The 26723-nt window shown below is 42.4% G+C and overlaps 1 protein-coding gene across 1 annotated transcript in view; it reads right to left on the bottom strand.

The window, feature by feature from the left end:
- LOC139322877 (sodium/hydrogen exchanger 2-like) overlaps window positions 1-26675 on the bottom strand; it is a 27004-nt gene extending 329 nt beyond the window's left edge. The window contains exons 1-11 of the mRNA XM_070952124.1: window positions 26495-26675; window positions 24395-24858; window positions 22124-22374; window positions 19134-19351; window positions 16644-16840; window positions 9904-9993; window positions 9333-9403; window positions 8223-8387; window positions 7063-7107; window positions 6605-6674; window positions 4525-4658 (exon numbers count right to left, since the gene is read on the bottom strand). Coding sequence (XP_070808225.1) covers window positions 4525-4658; window positions 6605-6674; window positions 7063-7107; window positions 8223-8387; window positions 9333-9403; window positions 9904-9993; window positions 16644-16840; window positions 19134-19351; window positions 22124-22374; window positions 24395-24858; window positions 26495-26675 — 1886 coding nt within the window. The remainder of the gene's footprint in view (window positions 1-4524; window positions 4659-6604; window positions 6675-7062; window positions 7108-8222; window positions 8388-9332; window positions 9404-9903; window positions 9994-16643; window positions 16841-19133; window positions 19352-22123; window positions 22375-24394; window positions 24859-26494) is intronic.
- Window positions 26676-26723: the final 48 nt, after the last annotated feature.

Raw genomic sequence — 26723 nt, 5'->3', positions numbered from 1 at the left:
GAGAGGGAAAGGGAAGGGAAGGGAAGGGAAGGGAAGGGAAGGGAAGGGAAGGGAAAGGAAAGGAAAGGAAGGAAGGAAAGGAAAGGAAAGGAAAGGAAAGGAAAGGAAAGGAAAGGAAAGGAAGAAGGAAAGTATAGGAAGGGAAGGGAAGGGAAGGGAAGGGAAGGGAAGGGAAGGGAAGAAAGGAAAGGAAAGGAAGAAAGGAAAGGAAAGGAAAGGAAAGGAAAGGAAAGGAAGAGAAGGGAGGAAGGGAAGGAAAGGGAAGGGAAGGGAAGGGAAGGAAAGGAAAGGAAAGGAAAGGAACGGAAAGGAAAGGAAAGGAAAGGAAAGGAAAGGAAAGGAAAGGAAAGGAAAGGAAAAGGAAAGGAAAGGAAAGGAAAGGAAAGGAAAGGAAAGAGTTACCAGAGCTGGTAATGCAGGGAGGAAATTTGGTCATTATGGAAAATGGGTGGACAAATCCCGCTTTACCAAGTTTTCTACTTGGAAGCCTGGAAAAAAAGAAACTTTCTAAGAATCTCTCCAATCTGATCAGCAGAGTAGCATCACAAGTTAAAAAAATAACAAACAGTAACTAAAAATGGGAAAGAATCTCAAGTGATAATAAAAGTTTATATTGTTAGATGATTTTATTTTACTGAATTGCATATTTACTTCCCCTTTTAGATTTGGATACAATTTTCATCCAAAAATGCCATGCAACCCTTAATTAACACAAACAGCTAACAAGGGTTCATGGGTGGATATTAAGAAAGAAGTCCTTCTGATGTCCCAAAGCTTCCTTTTCAAGAGGCAACTGAACTTTTGAACTGAAGAAGCTTCTTGGATGAGAAGTGAAACATCTTCAAGGAAAAACAAGTCCCCCGTTGCCTCTTGAAAAAGCACCTTTGGGACAGCCGTGACTTGGATGGCTGAGAATCTCCATGGACAAATCCTTCAGATATAACAAGAGCTCTGACCATACTTCATATTCCTAGCAATGGCCCAGAGATGGTATTCAGCCGGTTCAGACCAATTCACTTGAACCGGTAGCAGAAATCACCCACCCCAGCTTTATTCCATCCTATTTAGGCAAGTTTTTGAGGCCTGAAGCATGCGCGGAAGGCACGTGCGCCTGCAAAGAGCCTGCGTGGAAGGCCAGGTGCATGTGTCGATGTGCACGCACATTTGCGAACCGGTAGGGAAAGTAAGTGAATACCATTCCCTGCATAATGTCCCCATTTGTGATTTTTCTTCCCAGGGAAAGCTTGGGAACTCATCAGGACATCTGTCTAATCCATGTATGTTTGATTAAACTTACATTTACTCTAATTCAGCTCTGTCATACTGAGATTATCTGGAGTGCCGAAGATGAACTGAATTTGGGTGATCAAATTTCCATGGACTAAGTCACATTAGGAACAAGCCGGTTTGTCCTTTTCTTTCTTCCCTATCACAAAAAACAAGGCTCCAAGTTTTTTATTCGAAACTGAGAAAAATGATGAGCAGATTTGGACAGGTTAAAGGTTAAGGTTCTCCTCACATATATGTGCTAGTCGTTCCCGACTCTAGGGGGCGGTGCTCATTTCCGTTTCAAAGCCGAAGAGCCAGCGCTGTCCGAAGATGCCTCCATGGTCATGTGGCCGGCATGACTCAACGCCAAAGGTGCACGGAACGCTGTTACCTTCCCACCAAAGGTGGTCCCTATTTTTCAACTTGCATTTTTTACGTGCTTTCGAACTGCTAGGTTGGCAGAAGCTGGACAAGTAACGGGAGAGCTCACCCCATTATGCAGCACTAGGGATTCGAACCGCTGAACTGCCGACCTTTCATTCGACAAGCTCAGCATCTTAGCCACTGAGCCATCGCGTCCCAGTTTTGGACAGGTTAGGATATTTTTAAAAAATGGCCCAAAGTCGAATCCTTGCATGTTGCAAAGCTAGTAATTAGATTCTTTGAGTCAGATGGAATTGAAAAATAAAGTTAATAAAAGATCCTCGCAGCTTGAGCGAAGGGCATCCCTGAGCAGAGAAAATACTTCTTCATCATTTAGGACAATGGAGAGATTACCCAAGCGCTAATTTATTGTTGAGTTATCACTTAGTATTTGCTGTTTTCAGCCAATGATTTCCACCTTAAGTGCCCTATGCCCTTCCCATCCAGAAGGTTAACTGATAAATTCACATTTAACATGCCTTTCCAATTTTTAAAATTATGTTTCTCTTCGCCTCTCATCCTTCCCTCCCCCCACCCCTTCTTTTTCTCTTGTAAATGTAATTATATTGGCTCCATCTTGTGGGCAAATAAAAGATAGACTTTGAAATGAAACTGAACCTGGAACTGCCTTATTCAGCTTTAGATCTCTTTCATACTAGCAAGCTGCACCAGCTATTAAAACATTATTCAATTATTCATTATTATTTCAGCATGGTAGGGATTAAATGGCTCTAGAAGGCAATGTCAACAGCAAGACATCTAGAGCAGGGGTCTCCAACCTTGGCAACTTTAAGCGTGGTGGACTTCAACTCCCAGAATCCCTCAGTCAGCCATGCTGGCTGAGGAATACTGGGAGTTGAAGTCCAGAAGTCTTAAAGTTAAAGCTAGGAATTCTGGGAGTTGAAGTCCGCCAGGCTTAAGGTTGCCAAGGTTGGTGACTCTTGATCTAGAGGGCACCAGATTGAGAACATTCCTACTTAATTTTTTTTTAATCTCCCTTATTTTTATTCATTAAAGTCAATGGCTCAGTCAATCTTCAGGGAAATGTACAACGCTGAAATATTTCTTGAGTCTTATCTTTATCACAAGGGAGAAAAAAAAGTTATTGAGCCATTTTGTTTTCATTCATAACGGGGCTCCAACCCACTTTCTGTAATTCAAAGGTGCAGATAGAGAAAGAAACTGGGGGGAGAATTCCTTCACATCTCTCTCAGAAGACAAGTGCTCCAAGAAGGTTTCATTTCTTCTCCTGTGTGGGGCAGAAAGCAGCCCCACTGAGGAAAAGAGCCTGGGGCCTGGGAGAAATTCCCAACTGAAGTCTCCCCTTACAACAGGGGTCTCCAAATTAGGCAACCTGAAGACTTGCAGACTTCAACTGCCAGAATTCCTCAGCCAGAATTCTTAGCTTTAACTTTAAGACTTCTGGACTTCAACTCCCAGAATTCCTAGCTTTAACTTTAAGATTTCTGGACTTCAACTCCCAGAATTCCTAGCTTTAACTTTAAGACTTCTGGACTTCAACTTCCAGAATTCCTAGCTTTAACTTTAAGACTTCTGGACTTCAACTCCCAGAATTCCTCAGCCAGAATTCCTAGCTCTCCTAGGGGGAGAGAGAGACATAGAGAGATACAGAGAGAGAGGGAAGGGGAGAGAGGGAGGGAGAGAGGGAGGGGAGAGAGAGATGTCTCAAAAGGATTTTGTGGTTCCCGGTGTTTTTTAACATCTGGTTCTCTGCCCTAATGACTGGCTGGGCAGGCATGGCTAAGGGGGAGTCATGTGACTGGTGGAAGTGAGTGACATCGAGTTGGCCACGCCCACCCAGGTTTTGTGGCTCCCGGGGTTTTCTTTTCTGTGGGAAACAGGTCCAAATGGCTCTTTGAGTATTTAAGATTGCAGACCCCCTGTCCTAGACCCCTAGAGTTCTTTAACAGATGGGGTCTGTTTACATACCTTCCCTGCCTGACGTTAAGATGATGGAGATATGACAAGCATGATAGCTGCAAATCGCTAGGAAGATTAGCAGACTAGAAAAGCAGACCATTTGGGCAACCCTCTTTAGCTACTTCAAGGGACATCATAATAATAGAATAGGTAGAATTAGTGCGACATAATAGTAGAGTCGGTAGAATTGGTTTGACTTGCTGTTTTGCTTCTGTAAGAATTGCTTTGCTAAGAATTGGAATTGCCTCTGCCATTTGCTTCTACCAGTGATCTCACTTCTGTTATCTTGTTTTTCTGTACAACTCAGAACCTGGTGCAGGTTATGTTATGGCTTGGCAGGGTTACATGGGGCAAATACCTGTGTTGCTAAGCACCCAGCCCTTCTGTTGCTAAGCACTCAGCCCCCCTGTTCCTTGCTGCACAGCCAATGCAGGGCTACAAGAAAGGCATAGGCCAGGGGGCCCGAATTGGGTACTAAACTGATGTCTCAGAAGGTGTAAAAGGACGCCATACCTTCCCCAAGGTGTGGCCTTCCTTACATGCACCTTGTCTGTATGTTCATGGAATGGTCTGCCCAGCCTTTTGCTTTGATCAAAATAGGTGCTGATTCTTTCTCAAGCTTCCGCTTAAATTCTTCTTTTGGATTATTGTTGATTTAAGCATATCGTTGAACCTTATACTACCATATCATAAATACATGCAGGAGGACCATATTCCACCCAAGAGAATATCACTAAAATTCTCTTCTCAGTTGAAACGGGCTACAAAGCAAATTCTGACACGGGATGAAAACTGCGAGTCAGGAAGCTTGGAAACTTCAGCCCACAGTAAATGCTGAGTTATCTGAATCTGAATCTGAATCTACCCTCCGCAATCTCATAACCATTGTACCTCCTTGCTGAGATATCCGAGGCACTCCTCTCGGGGCAGATTTGCAAACTTTTGTGCCTGAGGGTGATGATTTCTTTGACTTGCTCCACTGGTTCTGCTTCCCAAGGAAGTGTGTGTCGATTATAGGCTGTCACCTGGTCATGGGAATGTAAACAAAGCAATATCAATAATATTTATTTATTTCTCTTTCTTTTCTTTCTTTCTCTTTCTTTCTTTTTCTTTCTTTCTCTTTCTCTTTTTCTCTTTCTCCTTCTTTCTCCCTCTTTCTTTCTTTTCCTTTCTTTCTCTCTTTCTTTTTCTTTCTTTCTTTCTTTTTTCTTTCTTTCTTTCTCCCTCTCTCTTTCTTTCTCTCTCTCTCTCCCTCTTTCTTTCTCTTTCTCTTTCTCTCTCTCTCTCCCTCCCTCCCTCCCTCTCCCTTTCTCTCTCTCTCTTTCTTTCTTTCTTGGTCATCTAGTCTTCATGATAGGCAAAGTGGAAACATTTTAAATTCAGGCTCTTCTTCGCTTTGAGTACTGTATATGTGTAATATTTACACAAAATCTGCCTACCATTTCGGGAAAGTGTTCTTATTCTGCAAAAGGAGATACTATTTTCCTACCGCCCTTTTCCAAAGTGTTTTGTACTTTCTAAATTGCTGGGAATTGATTTGTGGCTGGTTTTATTGGTGCAAGATGGTGGGAAATGTTAGCAATGTTTTTTTCCCCCATTATATATCTCTCCTTCCCACATACACACACTCTGCAGTGAGCTAGATTACCCAGTTTTCTGATTTAAAAAAAAAAAACACAGCACGGACAGAGTTCTGTTGGCATTGATTTGAAGTCAGGGGAATGTGGATTGCTAGAGAAAGGATTGCCCATTGAAAGGTAGGATACTCTTAGAGCTCCCTTGGAGAAATTGTTAATAAATATCACATTCTACCTATGAAAATTGCATCAACATTCCCTTTTGCATCACTCGTGGATTATTCTATCCCTGGACTTTGAAGAAGCAGGATAGAAGCATTGAATGCTTTTCAATTTTGATATTGGGGAAGACTTCTGAGAATACCATGGATAGCTAATCTCTTTCTTTCTTTCTTTCTTTCTTTCTTTCTTTCTTTCTTTCTTTCTTTTTCTTTCTTTCTCTCTCTCTCTCTCTCTTTCTTTCTTTCTTTCTTTCTCTCTTTTTCTCTTTCTTTCTTTCTTTCTTTTTCTCTTTCTTTCCTTTCTTTCTTCCTTCCTTCCTTCCTTCCTTCCTTCCTTCCTTCCTTCCTTCCTTTCTTTCTTTCTTTCTTTCTTTCTTTCTTTCTTTCTTTCTTTCTTTCTTTCTCCCAATGAAGCTAACTCATCTACTGACTGTAAGTTGTCTGCGAAAGGCCTTGTGGATATTTGACCTGCTTTCATCTAATTCAATGGTCCCCAATCCTGAGAGACAATAAATGCAAACAATCCTGGTGGGTATTACAGCTGGTCTGTAATTCGAGCATTTTCATTCAGAATAACACAGAATAGCCAAGTTTTTGGAAGGCCTTAACATTCTCACATCGAATGCTGTAAAGTTTGAGAGCAAGAATGCCAGCATTTCAACATTTTAGGCAGCAGCACCAACATTCTTCAGGCCTTGGGAGATTTCAGCTGTTTAAATTAACCAGAAAACCTTTGTATTTAATTGAAGGGACTTACAAAGGTAATGTAAGACATTCACATTGCTGTGGTGCTTACAGAGATAGTAACTATTGGAACTGGAATTTCCATTGCTAATTAACACCGTTGTAAAGTGCAACTTCAATTGCAGCTCTAGCAGTGAAGGTGACTTAGCAATCATATGACTCTAGTGAAGGACCCTTGGTGCTGTCTGAGCTTGGTTGTTTCTTGCAGACATTTCATTACCCAACTAGGTAACATCTTCAGTGCTGGAAAGAAGTGAGGTTTCTAGCACAAATGATATTACCTAGTTGGGTAACAAAAACAACCAAGCTCAAAAAAACACTAAGGATCCCACAGCACCAAGTCTCCAGTTTAGATGAAACTCCTTCAAAGCTTTCATTGATTTTTTTTTCCCCTTCCTGGAAAATATTCTGATTGGAGAAAGATCTCACCATCCTCCTTGTTTTGTACAAGTTCTTCTCCAATATCTTCTGGATGTCATTCACCTCGTCTTGACTGAGACTCTCAGTGTCATCCATTATGGTGACAGGATTGTCCTTATTGCTAGAAGGGGGTGGGGGGAATGAGCCATTACAGAAAAGGGTTAACATTTATTTATAAGTCAATGGACCAGCAGGTTCTGAATTCCAAAAGAGCATCAAAGTTTGAAATTCTACTGTCTCTATCAAAACAGATGGAATGAGCCATTGCAGTTTAAGGTACTAGATTAGACTTTAAAGAATGCCGACTCAACTCAACCTTCAACCACCAAAAATTATTTGGGTCAATTAGACCAACTTGTATCTCAAGGTTGTTTTGAAGATAAAATGGAGAGACCCAAGTAAATCTCCTTGAGAGTTTTATCAAACTCTCTCTCTCAAAAAAAGTATCAAGCCCTGCACCAGTTAACAGCGGTGTCCCCCAAGGCAGCGTTTTAGGACTCACACTTTTTATACTTTACATAAATGACCTTTGCGATCATATAATAAGCAGCTGCGTCCTCTTCGCTGATGATGGAAAACTATTCAACACCACTGACAATGCTGTTTCTCTACAAAACAACCATGACTATGTGTCAGAATGGTCAAACAATTGGCAACTCCAAATCTCAACCAACAAATGCTCTGTCTTACACATTGGCAAAAAAAATCAGAACACCAAATACAAGCTGGGCAGATATGACCTCGTAGACGACCCTCACTCTGTCAAGGACCGTGGAGTACTCATCTCAAATGATCTAAGCGCCAGAGCTCACTGTAACAGCATTGCCAAAAAGGCATTAAGAGTTGTCAACCTAATCTTGTGAAGCTTCTTCTCCAGTAACGTTGTACTGCAAACTAGGACATACAAAACCTTTGCTAGACCAATTCTCGAATACAGCTCATCTGTCTGGAACCTGCACTGCATATCGGACATTAATACATTTGAGAGAGTCCAGAGATATGTCACGAGAAGAGTTCTCCACTCCTCTACTCACAACAGAATACCTTATGCCACCAGGCTTGAAATTTTGGGCTTGGACAACCTAGAACTATGCCACCTACGGTCTCACCTAAGCATAGTACACAAAATTATCTACTACAATGTCCTACCTACTTCAGCTTCAACCACAACAATACATGAGCACACAATAGATACAAACTAATGGTAAACCGCTCCAAACTCGATTGCAGAAAATACAACTTCAGTAACAGAGTGGTCAATGCCTGGAATGCTCTACTTGACTCTGTGGTTACTTCCCCAAACACCCAAAGCTTTAACCTTAAACTGTCTACTGTGGACCTCACCCCATTCCTAAGAGGTCTGTAAGGGGCCTGCATAAGCGTACCAATGTCCCTCTCCTACTGTCTCCATTTATTCATACCCATTTACTATGTTCTTATTTATGTTTATCTTTTACATGTTTGACAAAATAAATAAATAAATAAATAAATAAAAGAAATATTAATAATTAATAATTAATACTAAATAAATAAATAAATTGTGTGTGTCTGTGTCTGTGTCTGTGTCTGTGTGTACCAAAATGAAAAGGCAATTTCACTGTGTCAACTGAGGAAAGGAAGGACTCACAGCAATGCTTTACGAGTTGGTCTCCATGAAAGCTGACCTGCTTCAGCTAACTGAATGGCACGCTTCCTCTCCAATTTCTCATGCAGGAGGACAATACTTGATTTGGGTTGCTTATATTCCCGGAGCAAATATTTCTGCAAGTGTTTGCTGTTGAAATACTCTAATCTGCCCAGAGAGGAAAAAGGAAAAGAAAACCAGAGTCAGAAACAGAGAAGGAAAATAACTTATTAATGTAACTCGTTTAAGAAGAGCAACGCTCTTGGTGTGCACCAGCTACTTTAGCACAACTTTGGGGAACACATGTGACCTGCTTGGTGTTTTATTAGGTTAGATTAGATTAACATCGATTAGATTAGGTTAACAGAGTTGGAAGGGATCTTGTAGGTCATCTAGTCCAAGCAGGAGACCCTACATCATTTCTGACAGGTGGCAGTCCAGTCTCTTCTTGAAAGCTTCCAGTGATAAAACTCCCACAACTTCTGAAGGCAACTTCTGTTCCATTGGTGGATTGTTCTCACCGTCAGAAAATTTCTCCTTATTTCCAGGTTGAATCTCTCCTTGATCAGTTTCTTTAACCATTCTTTGTATGTTTTAGGGAATGGAGAGGGAAGGTGGGAGGGAAGAAAGAGGAAGAGAAAAAGGGAGGGAAAAAGGGAGGGAGGGAGGGAAAAGGAGGGAGGGAGGAAGAAAGGGAACAGAGAGGGAAGGTGGGAGAAGAAAAAGAGAAAAAGGGGAAGGAAAGGGTGAGGGAGGGACAGAAGGAAGGGAAGGAAGAAAAGAAGGAAAAGTAGGAATGAAGAGTGAAGGTAGGAGAAAGGGAAAGAGAAAGAAAGAGAAAGGGAGGGAGGGAGGGAGCAGAGAGTGAAGGTGGGAGAAAGGGGAAGGGAAAGGGGAGGAAGAAAGGACGGAAGCAAAAGAAAGAAGGAAAGGAAAGAAGGAAAGAAGGCAACAGCTCTTCTTATTGTGAAATAATAATCTGCTTTGTAACACAAGGATGAATAAAGCTAAGTCATCCCTCAAGAGGACTTTATACAGTCAGGAAATCAAATGTACAAGCTTTCCCCCCCCCCTTTATACATGCAGAGACTTGTATTTTTAACAAATCCTTACTTGTCTTTCCAATAATACTGTCCCCAGTGTCCTGATATATCTTCAATACCAGCCAACAAATGATCCAGGAACTGAACAGAGAGAGAGAGAGAGAGAGAGAGAGAAAGAAAGAAAGGGGGATTTTGATTTACATGTTTCCATTGTTGTTGATGCATAAAGGATGGACTCCAGGCATCTGAAGCCTCAAGATGGAAACCAAAACACATTGGGTGGCAAAAGGCTTCACACTGCTCCTTCCTTGTGTGTCTCAGTATGTGTGCTTGTGTGAATAAACCACAAGGAAAATTCTCCCATATCTCTCACGTTCACTTTGATGAAAGAGAATTTCCTCTTGAAATCCGTTTCAAAGAGCAGAATTTTGTGGAAACTCTGAGAAGCAGTCGGTTGACATGCCCTTGATACTCAATATAATTTTTGACCTACAAGAAACATTCAACAACAGACATCCTCAAAACGTGAGGACAAACCTCCAGATCTACCATGCCGTAATCTTACTGAGCTGCTTCGGATTTAGAAATAACATTTTGAATAATTCTAGACAATCTTCCAATGTCCAGCTGAGAAACTTTACCCGGATATGAATTTGTTCTCCCACGGTGGGGGCACTTTCTTGTTTTCGAGTGACGTGTAGCCAGTCAACAAGAGGACGAATCGTCATTCCCTGCAACATAAGAGAAGAAACAGAAGGAGGAATGCGTAGATCCAGTTCAAACATTGGTTTGAATTGGATCTATGGGGCATCAGATAAATCACAAGGCTGGACATGATGGAAAGATACAAGTTATGGGGAAGTAGGGAGCAGACGTGTGTGTAGATCTTGAACTTCCACTGGGGACCATCTCAGGATGTAGCCACTGTAGCTTTTCCTAAACTGTAGGAATTGTCTCTTTTTATTTGGGCTCTACATATTCCCCATATTCTATTCTACCTCCCTATTCCATTTCACTTCTATTTTTTAGAGGAGGAGGAGGAGGAGGAGGAGGAGGAGGAGGAGGAGGAGGAGGAGGAGGAGGAGGAGGAGGAGGAGGAGGAGGAGGAGGAAAGCAATCTCAGCAGAGTAGTTTCAAAAAAATTTTTTTTAATTAAAATGAAGGCTGACTCAGTGTTTTCTTAGGAAGGATGACTACCTGTCAGAAAAGAAGGCAAGATAAGTAGAGGTGTCAGATATAGATTAACAGAGTTGGAAGGGAACTACTTGAGCAGGAAACCCTGGCCTACACCATTTCTGACAGATAGCAGTCCAGTCTCTTCTTGAAAGTTTCCGGGGATGAAGCTCCCACAACTTCTGAGGGTTCCTTTGGTTGATTGTTCTCACTTGTCAGAAATTTTTTTCTTTATTTCCAGGTTGAATCTCTCCTTGATCAGATTCCATCAGTGGTGGGTTGCCCCCAGTGTCAAAAGATACGTTTTCTGGCTGAATTGAGTTCTACTTGTAATTCTGAGATACAGCTTAGTCTAACTCCTCAGGGAAAGCTCGTCTTTCAAAATTGAATGTGTTTTGGGCTTTTCAGACCGTGGGGAACATGAATATATTTTTCTTTTGCAAATCTGAGCTCTGTCAAAAGTTGAGTTTTCTGGCTGAATTGAGTCCTACTGCCAATTCTGAGATACAGCTTGGTCTAACTCCTCAGGGAAAGCTCGTAATTTGAAAATTGAATGTGTTTTTGGGCTTTTCAGACCGTGGGGAACATGAATATGTGTTTCCTTTGCAAATCTGAGCTCTGTTTCAAAAGTTGAGTTTTCTGGCTGAATTGAGTCCTACTGCCAATTCTAAGATACAGCCCACATCAGTGGTGGGTTGCCCCCAGTTCAGACCGGTTCGCAAGAACCTGTAGTAAAACTGGCAGGAGGCCCCGCCCCCCCATCCCAGATGTCATCATCGGTAGTAAAGGTAAGTAGAACCTACCCCTGGATTCCATCCATTATTCCTTGTCTGGCCTTTGGGTGCTTTGGAAAATAGCTTGACCCCTGTCATGATAACATGATAAGAAGACTATTATCATGTCTCCCCTGGTCCTTCTCTTCACTAGACTAGCCATGCCCAGTTCCTGCAACCGTTCATCGTGTTTTAGCCTCCAGTCCCCTAATCATCCTGGTTGCTCTTCTCTGCACTTTTTCTAGAGTCTCAACATCTTTTTTATAGTGTGGTGACCAAAACTGGATGCAGTATTCTAGGTGTGGTCTTACTAAGGCTTTATAGAGTGGTATTATAGAGTGTCTGTAACATCTCTTTTAGTTTGTCCTTTAGTTATTAGGCATTGCTAAATGTCTATGGAGATTCTCAGTCATCAAGGTCACAACCAAGACCTTGATGACTGAAACTCTCCATAGATATTTAGTTATTAGGGTTTTGTTTTAACAGTGACAAACTCTTGATATTGCTGAACTTCTATATATCCAACAACCGTACATGAATAATGCTGGTTAGAAGTCCTATCTGGAAATCCATCATTTCTGCTGTCTTCCATCCTCTTCAGCATCTTCCAGGTAAGTCAGTTCAGTCCGCATAATTCGCAGCAAAGATCAATCTGCCTGCGAAATTCCAGAAGTTGATTTATCCATCTGGAGAGAACCCAATTAACATTGGGGAGTGGCTCAGTGGCTAAGATACTGAGCTTGTCGATCAAAAGGTTGGCAGTTCAGCAGTTCAAATCCCCAGTGCCGCGTAATGGGATGAGCTCCCAGCTTCTGCCAACCTAGCAGTTTGAAAGCACGTAAAAAAGGCAAGTAGAAAAATAGGGACCACCTTTGGTGGGAAGGTAACAGTGTTCGGTGCGCCTTTGGCGTTTAGTCCTGCCGGTCACATGACTACAGAGACATCTTTGGACAGCGCTGGCTCTTCGGCTTTGAAACAGAGATGAGCACCGCCCCCTAGAGTTGGGAACGACTAGCACATATGTGCGAGGGGAACCTTTATGTTTACCTTTTAAGGATGTTCAAACAAGATACTAGCTTAGAAAACTTGAGAAGAGCTCAAGGATAACAAAGATATGGGGAACAAATTGAGGCAACCAACATGGAGTTGAAGTCCTACTGGACTCTATTCCAGGTGCAAAATGTCCTCTCCAGATGTGTTTGACCTTTTAGCAAGCTTTAGAGACCCAACATTTTGTGTCACAAATTAAATTTACCACGAGATGGCAGTAGATGTCAAAAAAAAAAAAAAAACCTCAACAAATTCTCGGTCCCTATTTTCCTAAGAATCTTGAGGGGAAAAAAGTCATGAAATGCTTCCCATATTTTTATATTTTTGGGGAAGGGGGTATATTTCTTGAGGCCGATCACAGAAAAAACCACAAAACTTCTTTTTAAGGCAATTTTAGTGCTCACACTGCATTGGTCAGAATATAAAGCTAAGCTTAAAAATAGGAAAGCATGCTGAATGCTGGCCTTCCCAGCAGGTGTACATATCTGTTGGCTGTTGACATTGGACCTGTTGGGAGAAGATTAGCTCACCATGTCCCACTTACAAAAGAAGGAATCTGCTCCTCCAAACCCCTTTGAGACCCGCCAGCTATGAGGACTAAGAGAAGACGAGACGAGAGGTAGACTAGCTGAAATGTTGTTTTCAGTTAGAAACATCCTCCAGCAATTTGGTTTCTCTCTGCATCCTCCATGCCGTTCTCTCAGCCCCAAAACAGACCTGAGATGACAAGGATCCTATCCTCTGTAAGCCAAAGATGTCCTCGTCCTTTGAAGTGCAACTTTACCATTTTGAGAACATGCCATACCCACTCACATCTAAAATACTTTTCATAAGGATGTGAACAGCTGCAACACGTCCATATAAAGAATAGAGTGGTGATATTGCTTCCAAGAGCCTTGGTAGTACAGTGGTCTAAGGCACCCTGTTATTAAGCTGGTCATTAAGACCAGCTGCCTGCAATTACTGCAGGTTCGAATCTCGCCAAGGCTCAAGGTTGACTCAGCCTTCCATCCTTTCTAAGGTAGGTAAATTGAGGACCCAGTTGTGAGGGCAATAAGCTGACTTTGTATAAATATACAAAAGGATGAAGGCTATTACTGAGCACATTGTAAGCCGCCCTGAGTCTCCGGAGAAGGGCGGCATATAAATCAAATTAAAAAAAAAAATATTCTCCACTATTTCAATTTCGTTTTTATTTTTATTTATTTTTTTATGAGCAGGTAGGTGTCAGGCACGATAGAGCAAGTCCATCCATGAAGGTCCAATTAAACTGATTTATTGCTATTCATGCCTACGCACAGGAATCTTCTCAAGAGTTGAGGTGGCGCAGTGGTTAGAGTGCAGTACTGCAGCTACTTCAGCTGACTGCTAGTTCAGCAGAATGGCGGATCAAATCTCACCAGCTCAAGGTTGAGTCAGCCTTCCATCCTTCCGAGGTGGGTAAAATGAGGACCCAGATTGTTGGGGGCAATATGCTATTTAGTATACTGTCTTTGGTGTAAGCCGCAGCATAGAAATATGACTAATAAAATAATAAAATAAATAAACTAACAGTTAACAAGTTGGATAAGGGTCAACAGAATTCAAGACGGGTTGGACTTATTTTGCTTATTTTGAGCCGTGGTGCACAGTGCTTAGAATGCAGAATTGCAGGCTATTTCTGCTGACTGCCAGCTGCCTGCGATTTGGCAGTTCAAATCTCACCAGGCTCAAGGTTGATTCAGCCTTCCATCCTTCGGAGGTCTTTAAAATGAGGTCCCAGATTGTTGGGAGCATTAGGCTGACTCTGTAAACCGCTTAGAAAGGGCTGTAAAGCACTATGAAGCAGAATATAAGTCTAAGTGCTACTCTATCGCTATTGCTTGTGACTATGTAAAGATTCTAGCTTGATTCCACTTTTAACTCTGCCTCCAGGTTCTGCCACTCCTTCCCCTACAATAGGCTAGTTTCTAAAGAAAGCACTTGGGTGAAGCATCCCTCCACTGGTATTTTCTGAGCCAACCATTGCAGTCCCTGTTGCTTCAAGAAGTAATATACAGCATAAATACAATACTGAAGGTCAAAACGTCCCACGGCAGCTACCTAGATTATACTACCTGAGACTTCTCAGGAAACAACAACTGAATGAAAAACTGCTGGTGGCCTTCTACCGCTGCACCATAGAGAGTATTTTAACTTACTGCATCCATGTATGGTTTGCCAATTGCACAGGGGCAGTTAGGACAACACTCCAGAGGGTCAACGTCATTTCCCAGAGGATCATTGGTTGCCCTCTGCCCTCTTTGGAAGAGCTTTATAGCTCCTGCTGCCTTAAGAAGGTTTAAAACATTCTTAAAGATCCATCTCATCCTGGGCACCCTTTTTTTTTTAACTATTACCATCTGGCAGACGGTACAGGATAATAAAAACAAGGACAAATAGGCTGAAAAACAGCTTCTATCCCAGGGCAATAACCATATTGAATTCTACGGTTTAGTGCAATATCGGGTTTTCAATTTCAATTATATAGAATGTAAAGGATGTATCATTGCGTTTTTATTTTTATAGTTATAATGTACACTGAAGACGGCATTTAATTTTGTTGTACCATGTGCACTGACAGTAAAGTAAACTAAATCTAGCTAAACCTAAGCTTCCCATTTAGCTGAACGTGATGCCATTATCAGTTGCGAATCCAAAACATGGCTAGCAAAATCCCTCCTTTCATCTGAACCCTGAAGATCAGTATTTCCCAACCTTGGCCCCTTTTATGACCAATGAACTTCAGCTCCCAGAATTCCCCAGCCAACTGGGAGATTCTGGGAGTTGAAGTCCACACATCCTCAAATGGCCAAAGTTGGGAAATAGTGCTATAGATCAAAAATATTCCCATTCCATTTTATACAAAATGATTGCACATATTGCTGAACCTATGACTAGCAGTCTGTGAGGCAATTCACGAATGGAAAGAAATTACCCAAGAATTACCCTATTCCAGTAATCATGCTCGGCTGTTTCATTTCCCCAAATTTCCTATTTTCACATTTCACAATTATTATGTTTTCTTTTTTTTAATTTATCTTGGGGTAACAATTGTGAAGTGATAAGACGGTTTTAACAGGGTCATTCCCTTGCAAATGCTAGCCAATCTTAATTTGCAATTCCGTATCTCTTACTTCCTATGTTGCTTCTCTCTTAATGGCTGGCTAGAAACGGTGGGGGTTTTGCTCAGATATTCTGCAAGTTGCATGTTGATCCAGGTTGTTGTTGTTTTTTAATAGCATTTCACTGGCTACTGTGCATACAATCTTCATTAACATCTCTGAGAGATTATACATCATAACCTGTAGGCGAAGAGCAAGTAGAGCTGGGGTTGGAGTTAAGCATGTCATCAGTTTAGAATCATTACGTTGCCACAAATAGTCTAAATCAAAGCCCTCATAAATTCCACTGACCCTTATCTAGCACCAATTTACTACTGAATTTCAGTTAACTAGATTCTTGTGTATAAGCTTGAGCAATAAATCTTGAACTGCAGCTTAATGTCTACTCCTGATCTTTTGCACGTGATAGTCTTCTACAATATGATATCTGGAGACTAAAATATCTCAGAATTTCCAAAGAATATGGCTGCTAACCCATGTTAGATCAGAACTGTAATCTCAGCCCTTTGGTCAAAAATAAACATCAGAGCAAATATTTAAGTGTGCAGCAGCTGCCAAAAAAGCCAACACAGTTCTAGGCTGCATAAACAGAGGGATAGAATCAAGATCACATGAAGTGTTAATACCACTTTATAATGCCTTGGTAAGGCCACACTTTGAATACTGCATGTAGTTTTGGTCACCATGATGTAAAAAAGATGTTGAGACTCTAGAAAGAGTGCAGAGAAGAGCAACAAAGATGATTAAGGGACTGGAGGCTAAAACAAATGAAGAACGGTTGCTGGAACTGGGTATGTCTAATTTAATGAAAAGTACTGGAGGAGACATGATAGCAGTGTTCCAATATCTCAGGGGCTGCCACAAAGAAGAGGGAGTCAAGGTATTCTCCAAAGCACCTGAGGGTAGAACAAGAAGCAATGGGTGGAAATTAATCAAGGAGAGAAGCAACCTAGAACTAAGGAGAATTTTCCTGACAGAACAATTAATCAGTGGAACGACTTGCCTCTAGAAGTTGTGAATGCTCCAACACTGAACATTTTTAAGAAGATATTGGATAACCATTTGTCTGAAGAGGTGTAGGGTTTCCTGCCTAAGCAGGGGGCTGGAGGAGAAGACACTCCAAGGTCCATTCCAACTCTGTTATTCTATTCTATTCTATTCTAAGGTTATTTTCCAGAACTGTGTGTATGGGCCAAGGGGTAAGAGAATTCTGCCTACCAGACCCAAAATTTGCTTGAATACCTGTACAAAGACAGTAAAGAGGATAACGACTGTGGTTGCCGCAGTGAAGAGCTTCTTCCTCTGGAAATCAGGGAGCAAAACCACCAAGGAGAAACAGATGGCCCCTCTAAGGCCGCCATATGCAATAATGAACTGGTCCTTGCGTGTAACAGCATTGATGTGTAACCTGTTGATGATGAACGTGAGGACCAGAACATCTGAAAGAGACAAAGCAAGGCAATCAGTTTTAAAAAGGGTTAGGAAAACCAAAGATCGGCCACTAAGACCATCATACTACTATAAGAGTTGCCACAAACCCAGTTTGCATTAAGGTGTCAAGGTTCTAACGAGCCCAAGCAAATCAGAACTCCAAGACTCCGATCTTTCTCAAAGAACTTCTTTATTGGACACATCATATCGGCACAATTAAATGTAAAGCCAACTCTGAATATTTCTCATGGTTTCTGTATAGTTAAAATAGTAAATTCTCCTGTCCCCAGGTGTCACGGATCACATTGTCTAATTAGGTCCATTGGCGGGCTCCTTAGGCATGCCTCTCCATTCTCATCTGACACCTGTGGAGATGACCTTGCTTCCCATGAGATTTAACAGATTAACAGAGTTGGAAGGGACCTTGTAGGTCATCTAGTCCAACCACCCCCCTACCCAAGCAGGAGACCCTACACCCATGATGGCGAACCTATGGCACGTGTGCCACAGGTGGCACGCATAGCCATATCAGTGGGCACACCAGCTCAGCTCTGGCCAGCTGATTTTCAGGCCTTTTGGGCCCACCAGAAGTAGGGAAACAAGCTGTTTCCTGCCTCTAGAGGGCCTGGGGAGGTGGGGAAGGCTGTTTTCACCCTCCCTAGATGCATAGAGGATGTGGAGCCAGGTGAAAAAGAAAAACGGGCCTACCAGGCCATCGCATGCCAGGAGCAGCAGGGAGGGGGGTCACACACACATGTGCACGGGGGGTGCATAGAATTATGAGTGTGGGCATGTGCGCACATGAACTTCCCCCACCCCCCAGCACGCAATGGCAAAAAGGTTAGTCATCACTGCCCTACACCATTTCTGACGAATGGCAGTCCAATCTCTTCTTGAAAGCCTCCAGTGATGAAGTTCCCACAACGTCTGAAGGCAACTTCTGTTCCACTGGAGATAGATCGGTGTTGTGTCTGGCAGTGCATTCCAGCCTCCTCCCCACACACACACCCCACCTGCCAAACTGTGTGGCAACTGAGAAGCAACAAAATGGCTTCTGCCAGGTTCGGTTTGAAGTTGACCGAAGGGTCTTGAAGAGTGTTGAAGGATAGAAGTACCCAGCATGCTAGGTTGGGCATATGTGAGATCAGTTTATAGTTCAGCATGATGGGCAATCCTAGCTCTTGTCTTAACATGTGGTGTGAATCTGGCCATCATGTTATATGAGTAGATGTAATAGGAGCAGAGCAACTGACTTTTGTTGACCTGGGTTTAGGACTTTTCCCCAGCCATTTTTTTTTTTTTTGCCTCTGCATAGCCCATTTTCAGGCCTTTTTTCAGCCCATATTTGGGGCTTTTTTCAGCCCATATTTGGGGCTTTTTTCAGCCCATTTTTGAGGCTTTTTTCAGCCTGTTTTCAAGGCTTTTCGGCTCATTTTCGAGGCTTTTTTTGCCAATTTTTTCAGAAAAAATGGCCTGAGAAAAAGCCTCAAAAATGGGCTGAAAAAAGCCTAGATAACGGGCAGAAAAAAGCCTTGACAATGGGATGAAAAAAGGCTGGAAAAGGCTTGGAAAAAATAGGGGAGGCCAAAAACTTTTTTTTGTTGATTTCCTCTTTTCAATTTAAGTGTCTCTTATAGTCAGGTGCATCTTATAGTCCAAAAAATACGGTAAGCACTCTGTATAAACCTCACCAGAGCTCAGCTCAGCACATATAAGATTTCACGTGCATTAGTTGATGAATATTGAGGGAGGAAGGGAGGAGGAGGAGGAGGAAGAAGAAGAGGAGAAGGAGGAGGAAATCCAAAAGAAGGGAAACCAAGGGAAAATAAAGGACCATGTTTTTAATGTATGTATGTATGTATGTATGTATGTATGTATGTATGTATGTATGTATTTTAAGTTCTTCCCCATTTTTCCCAGGTCTATCCCTCTCTTGCTAAAACTACAATCTCTCAATTGCCCCATAGTCCTTCCTTGCCAGCATTGGACACACACACACATCCCAAAAAAAAAGCTGTATTTGGAGCTCTACTCAATGTTGCTGCCAATTTGTAACTTCAAACACAGATGGGGGGTGGGATTGAAACCCACGAGGAGTACAGTATTTCATTGAATTGAAACTTGATGTTAATTCAATTTAATCACAGACCAAATCCATTCTTCCTCCTGGGACCACTGCCTTGCCTAACCACACCCCCTTGGCATGCCACTTCAAAGCAAATCTGGCTTCCCCCCACCCCCATCCCATCCCCAGGAAAAGTTGCCCATCCTTGAAGCGGATCGTTTTTTCCTCCTCCTTACCCAGTGCTCGCCAAAGGAGACAGAAAATGAGGGTGAAACAAATGTAAGGCCAATTCCACTCGTGATTGTCCCCAACAGTGGAGACACCAAGGAAGATGAAGATGAGGGTGTCACTCACACTGCTCCACATCTTCATGAAGTATTTAATCGTCGTGTGAGACTTGAGGGAGATGTTGGCTTCCACATAACGCTTCATGCCCAAGGCACAAGATATGATTCTGAGGAGGGAGGGGGGAGGAAAGCAATTTAGTATAGTCCTTTTCCATTCAATTGGGGCATAACCATCTTAGTGGAACAGGATGGGAAAACGGAAAGTTGAACCAAATACAAATTTTCAACTTCCAAAAATAGTTGCTTCTCAGCTTGCAATAATGTGAAAAGATGAAACAAGGATTGGAGGCAACTTGTGTCAAGCCCGGAAGCCATCTTTTTTGTTGGATCTTCAGGACTGCCACATTTACTACTGTGGGAAACTGGGAGGGGGGGTTGTATGGAGTCAGGGTGATATGTAGTCATAATAACATTCTTTTCTTAGAGAGTCAAGGACATCTTGCCCTGCACCTGGAGGGCTGGAACTGGGAGGCATCTCCAGTTGGGACGGTGCTTTGATTGGACCATGTGATGGACATGTGAGTGTTGGTCAGGGACTTGAACTTTCCTTTGGGTGAAGAAAACAACTTGGGTGTTTGAACCTTTTGTGAATGGGAAATCCTGGGCCATGGGACAGGCATCCCAATTTTTTTTCAACATATAAATGTTCAAAATCTGATAAGATGCCAGTAATCTCAATAGTTTCATAGAACCTTTAACTTAGTTTGCGGTCATTGAGTACAATCTCAATGCAAGGAGGAAAATGTATCTCTCTCTCTCTCTCTCTCTCTCACACACACACACACACACACACACACACACACACACACAAAAGGAGGTCCAATAAAATAAAACTCAGCACGTCCCTAGATAGATAGTGGTTCTACCACTTCTACAGCTTCTACTGACATTCAGTCAGAACCTGCCTCACTGTAACTTTACTCTATTATTACACTACATTTTAGATCAGTGTTTCTCAACTTTAGCAAATTTAAGATGTGTGGACTTCAACTCCCAGAATTACCCTGCTAGCAGTATACAGAGTGTAAAGCAAACTGCCTGAGGAATTCTGGGAGTTGAAGTCCAAACATTTTAAAGTTTTTAAATTTGAGAAACGCTGATCTAGAATGTAGTGTAGGCCACGTGATAATAGGTTAAAGTTACAGTGAGGCAGGTTCTGACTGAATGTCAGAAGAAACTTCCTACCTGTAGAAGGGGTTTAGGACTTTTCACCTCCTACCCTTGGCCGCACCTGCTTCTCTGCCAGGCTTCCGCCTTGGGGGATTCTCCTCTAGCTTTTCTCCTCAGCTAACACGCCCACGTCCATTTGCCATGGCCAGTCAGCCACGGCCCCTCCGTCCCACACACTTCGGCATGGCTCATTCGACGCCACACTGTTAGTCCCAAGCTTTTCACCTCCTGGGACAGTTAGCCGCCAGCCAATCGACTAGTTGCCAATGCTGGCAGCCAGAATCTGGCTTCATCCAAAGGAGTTTTTGTTTTGGGTGGGTATCCTAGCCTTAGAAAGAGAGAGGGAAGGAGGAAGGGAAGGGGGAGAGAGAGCGGGGGAGGGAGGGAGGGAGGGAGGGAGAGAGAGATTGACTGTCCCAGGAGGTGAAAAGCCCAGGCCTAACAGTGTGGCATTGAATGGGCCGTGCCGAAGTGTGTGGGATGGAGGGGCTGTGGCTGATTGGCCATGGCGAATGAGCAGGGACATGTCAGCCGAGGAGAAAAGCTAGAGTAGAAACCCCCGAGGTGGAAGCCTGGTGGAGAAGCAGGCGCGGCCAAGGGTAGGAAGTGAAAAGTCCAGTGGTGAAATCCAAATTTTTTTACTACCAGATCTGTGGGCGTGACAGGGGAGGATATTGCAAAATCTCCTTTCCCACCCCACTCCTGGAGGAAGGATATTGCAAAATCTCCATTCCCACCCCACTCTGGAGCCAGCCAGAGGTGGTATTTGCTGGTTCTCCAAACTACTCAAAATTTCCGCTACTGGTTCTCCAGAACCTGTCAGAACCTGCTGGATTTCACCCTTGGAAAAGTCCTGTTCCGCTGTAGAAGTGATGGAACCACCATCCATTCTAGAGATTGTTGACTGAGATTGCTGGCATCTTGTCAGATTTTGGAGTGGGATGCCTGTCCCATGGCCCAAAATTTTCCAATCACGAAAGGTTCAAACACCCAAATTGCCTTCAATCCCTGATTTGTCTCAGTTTTCATTGCAAACTGAGAAGCAACTATCTTTGGAAGTTGAGAATTTTTGTTTGGTTCCGCTTTTCATTTTAAAGTTGTCAAAATTGAGAAACATTGCTGTATAATAATAAAGAACAGGGTCTGGCCACTTCCTTCTAGTGTCATCACAAGTCCTCGGTGAGGACTATTCTAGACTGCCATTTACTCTCCTTTTTTTCAGTGAAATATTTCATATTTGATTATTCACAGATGCCATTTGGCAAGTAAGGTCAACAGGGGCTGTTAGGAAGACCAGAGAAAGGAATGCAGTGGAAATTCTAAAGCAGTCTGAGGAGGAACTCTTTTTTTAAACAATCAACAACTCTCTTGTAAGGGGAAGAAAATTTGGGAGGAAATGAAGACCAACTCATGAAAATATCCCTAAAATTTAACTGAGTGGGTGAGTTCAAAACACAGCTGAAGCACTGGAAACTGAAAGTAAGTTCTCAGAGTTCTGAGTTCTGTGTTTCTACTCTTAAAAATCTGATGAGAACTGCATTTTATCTACAGGAATGATCATCACTTCCTTAAAAAAGGTTTTGTCCCTATTTTTTTCCCAAAAAGTGTTGATGTTCAGAGCTTAATGGCTACAGCGATGGTGCTGAAACTTTCAAACTAAGATTCATTCTGGTCAATACTGAATTTCAGAAGCCACCAAGCTTACTTACGCCACAATGCCAGAGAGATGGAACATTTCTGCAGTGAGATAGGATAAGTAGCTATAGAGGAAGACGAAAAGAGGTTCAATCACCAAGATATTTTTGGTAAAGCGAGTGGTGAAGGCTGCAGTCACAGCATAGAGAAGGCCTACCAAAAGCCCACCGATGCCAACCACAAAAAACTTCCCGATGCCCATAAACACGTCTACAGTTCTGATGGTTGGCATTTCACAGAAGGATTGGAACAGCCTGTAAAGCACCTAAAACAAAAACAGAAATTATGCTGTTTTTCCTAAGAAAAATAAAATGCCAGAATACGTCTTCCAGATCAGGGGTCTCCAACCTTGGCAACTTGAAGACTTGTGGACTTCAACTGCCAGAGTTGCTGGCTGAGGAACTCTGGGAGTTGAAGTCCACAAGTCTTCAAGTTGCCAAGGTTGGAGACCCCTGTTCCAGATTTCTCTAAAGTTGTCTTCCTTGGATAAATAAGCTCCAATTTTTCTGCCTTATAATGAAAGTGCTTTTTGAGGGGGTTTTTAACCCATTTTTTTGCACGCGGTCTATTGTCGCAAAGTGTTGGAAGTATGTTTGCCAATATTTTTATTATATATTTCTAAATCTTTATGGAGGCCCACACCTTCCAATCAGAGAAAGTCCCATAAGAGGGATCCTGGGATCTAATGCAAGTATGGGAAGCCAAAGAGATAGTAGACCATTGGAGAAATTATAGCATCGTTTAAATCTCTCTATCTCATACATGCACATTCCATAGTTCAATTGTATCTGAAATACTTGCAACAAATTGCACAAACAGCTCTTGAGAAATTTACGCAACCCTGAAACAATTTTAAAAACAAATATTTTCCCTTCAGCTGAATGACCACATGGCTCAAATTTGGTTCCTGATTGGTCTTTTCAGGGCTGGCTGTACCGTCTAGCCCAGGGGTCGGCAATCTTAAACACTCAAAGAGCCACAAAGGTCCTAACTGAAAGCCCCCCGTTCAATTCTGGAGCCAACCAGAAGTCCAGTTCCCCCACCAAAGAGTCTCCTCCTAGCCTGGCATCCCTTTTCCTCTACCTGTCCTAACTGAAAGCCCTATCAATTGTGGAGCCAACTGGCAACAGGGAGCCGTAGCAGAGGGATGAAAGAGCCACATGCGGCTCCAGAGTCACGGGTTGCCGACTCCTGGTCTAGCATAAAGAGGAAGTAATTTTAGGTGGCATCTGCTGGCATTGGGACAGTCTCAGGTTTAGAAGAGACCTTAGCTGTGATGACATAAAGAGGGAATTTCCAAATATGGACTGAATCCAGGGTGCAAAAGACAAAACTTCTCTATCAGATCCACCGGGAAAACAATATCTGGGTTTGGCCAACATGCATTGACTTTTATTCAAGAAGATCACTTTCAGAAGCTCCATCCCTGCACAGATATGAAGGAGAAGAAGAGGTCAAATAAATATCCACTTCTAAATATCCACTTCTCTTCATGTAAAGCAGGGTTTCTGAACCTGGCCACCTTCAAGACATGTGGACTTCGACTCCAAGACTTCCTCCAGCCAGCATATAAAGGGCTGATTTAAGAAAAAGGTTATCATATGATGAAGCCTTTTGTTCTGACCTAGGCTTCCCAAAAGCACACAGCAGACTCCTTATCCCGACAAAACCCCTTTTTATTAAGCTAATGTGAATTCCTCTTGTTCACATCCAGCCAAGTCCTGGCAAACAGTCTTTCAAGGGTGGATTTACAACCACAGACCTTATCAGGCTTGGACAGCTGCCAGGCCGATATCTTCCAAACGCAATGCTGTACAAGAAAATACTTGGCAAGGAGTCTCTGAGAATCACGAACAGATCTTCACACTAATGAAATGAACGAATTGTCTCCTGCAAACTCCACTCCCCTTTCACTCCTCTTTATTCCCTATGGGAGGGGCCATTCAGCGTCCCCTTGTGCTTTTACTCCTGAGTCGACCCTTGTTCCTTAGCTGTTCCCTTCTCCTGGCAGCTCTGCCATGTGCACATCGGGAACAGGCTCCAGCTGTTCTTCAGCCCCACTTCAGTCTCTGACTCTGAAGGTAGCTGATAACTGTGGCCCCCATCTCTGCCTCCGATGGAGAGCCCTTATTAGAGCCTTCCACAAACTCCAGGACTGGCCCATGTTCCTCCTCCATCTCCTCACTGTCTGAGTCTGCCGCCAGTTCTGCTGGCCGCTGGTGGGCCACAATACCTTTGAAATAAGTACTTTGATACGCAACGAACCCTAACAGTTCAATACTTACAATGGTCACAGCATCGTTGAGGAGAGATTCCCCGAATACCAAAATGTGAAGCTTTTCATTGACATGGATCTCCTCAAAGACTGAGAGAACAGCAACCGGATCAACAGCAGCAATCAAGCTACTGAATAAGAGGTTATGAAGCAAGGAGATGTCACCCAGCTGGAAAACATCTGCTTGACATATCACATAGAGAGAAAATCCGATGCCAAAGACGTTCCAGATTGTTCCCACCACGGCATACAAGAGGATGGTTCCAATGTTCTCAAAAAATGGGCGACTTGGCATGAAATACCCTGCATCCAGGACGATGGGGGGCAGGAGATAGAGGAAGAAGATATCACTGTCCATAACGGGAGGTGACTTGTCATTCAAGCCAAAGATTATGCCTCCCATGATAAGGCCAACCACGATCAATAGGCAGCTTTCAGGGACCACTGATGGTAGTTTTTCAAACAGATGGAAACCTGACAAAGATAAGAGGACATTATTGAGAAAAATCCAAGACCCCAACATAATTTAGCATCATTGTTTGAGGGTCACTTAAGCCTGCTGCATTTCAGCTGTAGTGTGAGTGGAAAGCTAGGGAGCCCTAAATTCAATTTTTCCTAAAGTTATGTGTGAATTCGCTCAGAGAACCTGGTTGGAGAAAGCTGGTTTAAAACACAGTGGTCATTCAAAAGCATTTGGGGCTCTTTTCTAAGAAAAGCCAAATTCATTAGGTCAGTCTTAAAATTTTGGAATTGGTGAAGTGAGAAACAATTTGGAAGCTTAGAAATCAAGGTTGCATAATTCTGTGCAATTTTGTAGATTTCCCTCATCTTGCGCAAATCAGCTTAACAGGATTTCTAGAAAAGATTTTTAATGTAACAGACTGTTTTTGTTTCTAGCCAGATTTTTTTTTAACAGATTTCACTCAAGCAGACCCTACACCATTTCTGACAAATGGCAATCCAGTCTTTTCTTGAAAGCTTCTAGTGATGAAGCTCCCACAACTTCTGAAGGCAACTTCTGTTCCATTGGTTGATTGTTCTCACTGTCAGAAAATTTCTCCTTATTTCCAGGTTGAATCTCTCCTTGATCAGTTTCCATCTATTATTCCTTGTCTGGCCTTCGGGTGCTTTGGAAAATAGCTTGACCCCCTCCTCTCTGTAGCAGCCCCTCAAATATTGGAAGACTGCTATCATGTCTCCCCTGGTCCTTCTCTTCTAGACTAGCCATGCCCGTTCCTGTAACCTTTCTTCATATATTTTAGCCTCTAGTTCCCTAATCATCTTGGTTGCTCTTCTCTGCACTCTTTTTAGAGTCTCGACATCTTTTTTATAGTGTGGTGACCAAAACTGGATGCAGGATTCTAGGTGTGGTCTTACTAAGTCTTTATTTTGAGAATCCATTGTCAAAAACATTACTAAGTTTTAAAAAAGATGTAATACACAACCAATGAATGGAGAACAATAATATTTATTTTACATCATCTGAATCATATTAGTATAGAATCTTGATGTAAGACAAAATTCCTGGATTTGCAAGCAGTTGTAAAACAGCATAATATATCTCTGCAAACCGTTGTACACAAATAATGCAATACAACTCAAAGACTTCTTGCAAAGGTATATACTTATATACTTTCATATATATGTGCATAAATGTTTGTTAAATATGGTGCTTTTTGTGTACATTGACTGCAGAAGTTCACTACGTGATAATATTTTCCCTCAAACTCACAACTTGATACTCCAGACGAAGGCAATATCAATACAAATTTCTCACAAATGTTACATCAATTGTAAATTTCAGTTTCATAAATTCCACAAATTGTACATCAGCTCTTTAAGATACACCAATATTTTTCTTTCAGTCTTAAAAAATAATTTTATAAGCTTATTAATACACATAATGAATAATACCTAAATAAATATAGGCGGGCCCTTGGCATAGGGCCACAATTAAACCCAAATCTACATTGCTAAGCAAGGCAGTCGTTAAATGAATTTTGTCCCATTTTAGAACCTTTTCACCATAGTTACTGTCCTGTCCTGTAGTTGGACTGTCCCCCCCAAAATCTCTGTTTAGAAATCACTCTTTCAAGTTTCAGAAACATACCTATTTTGGCCAAGGAAGCCAACAAGATCCACAACGTAATCTCAAAGGGAACCTGGACATGCTGGTAATCGAAGAAGCCTGCAGCATCTTTGGATTCATTTGTCCAATTGGTCTCCCAGTTCATTTCACCCAGAGTGTCTTCCAGCACTGTAATGTTCTGGAAGCTGGCAGTCCTTGGCATTGAGGAGAAGAAGAGGAAAGACCCTAGAAGACAGAATCTGGGAGCAAC

The sequence above is a fragment of the Pituophis catenifer genome, unplaced genomic scaffold (genome assembly GCF_029215685.1).
Source record: "Pituophis catenifer annectens isolate HBS135680 unplaced genomic scaffold, rPitCat1.0.hap2 SCAF_11, whole genome shotgun sequence".
In the NCBI taxonomy this organism is placed as follows: Eukaryota; Metazoa; Chordata; class Lepidosauria; order Squamata; family Colubridae; genus Pituophis; species Pituophis catenifer.
This window is presented reverse-complemented; position numbering and strand designations above follow the sequence as displayed.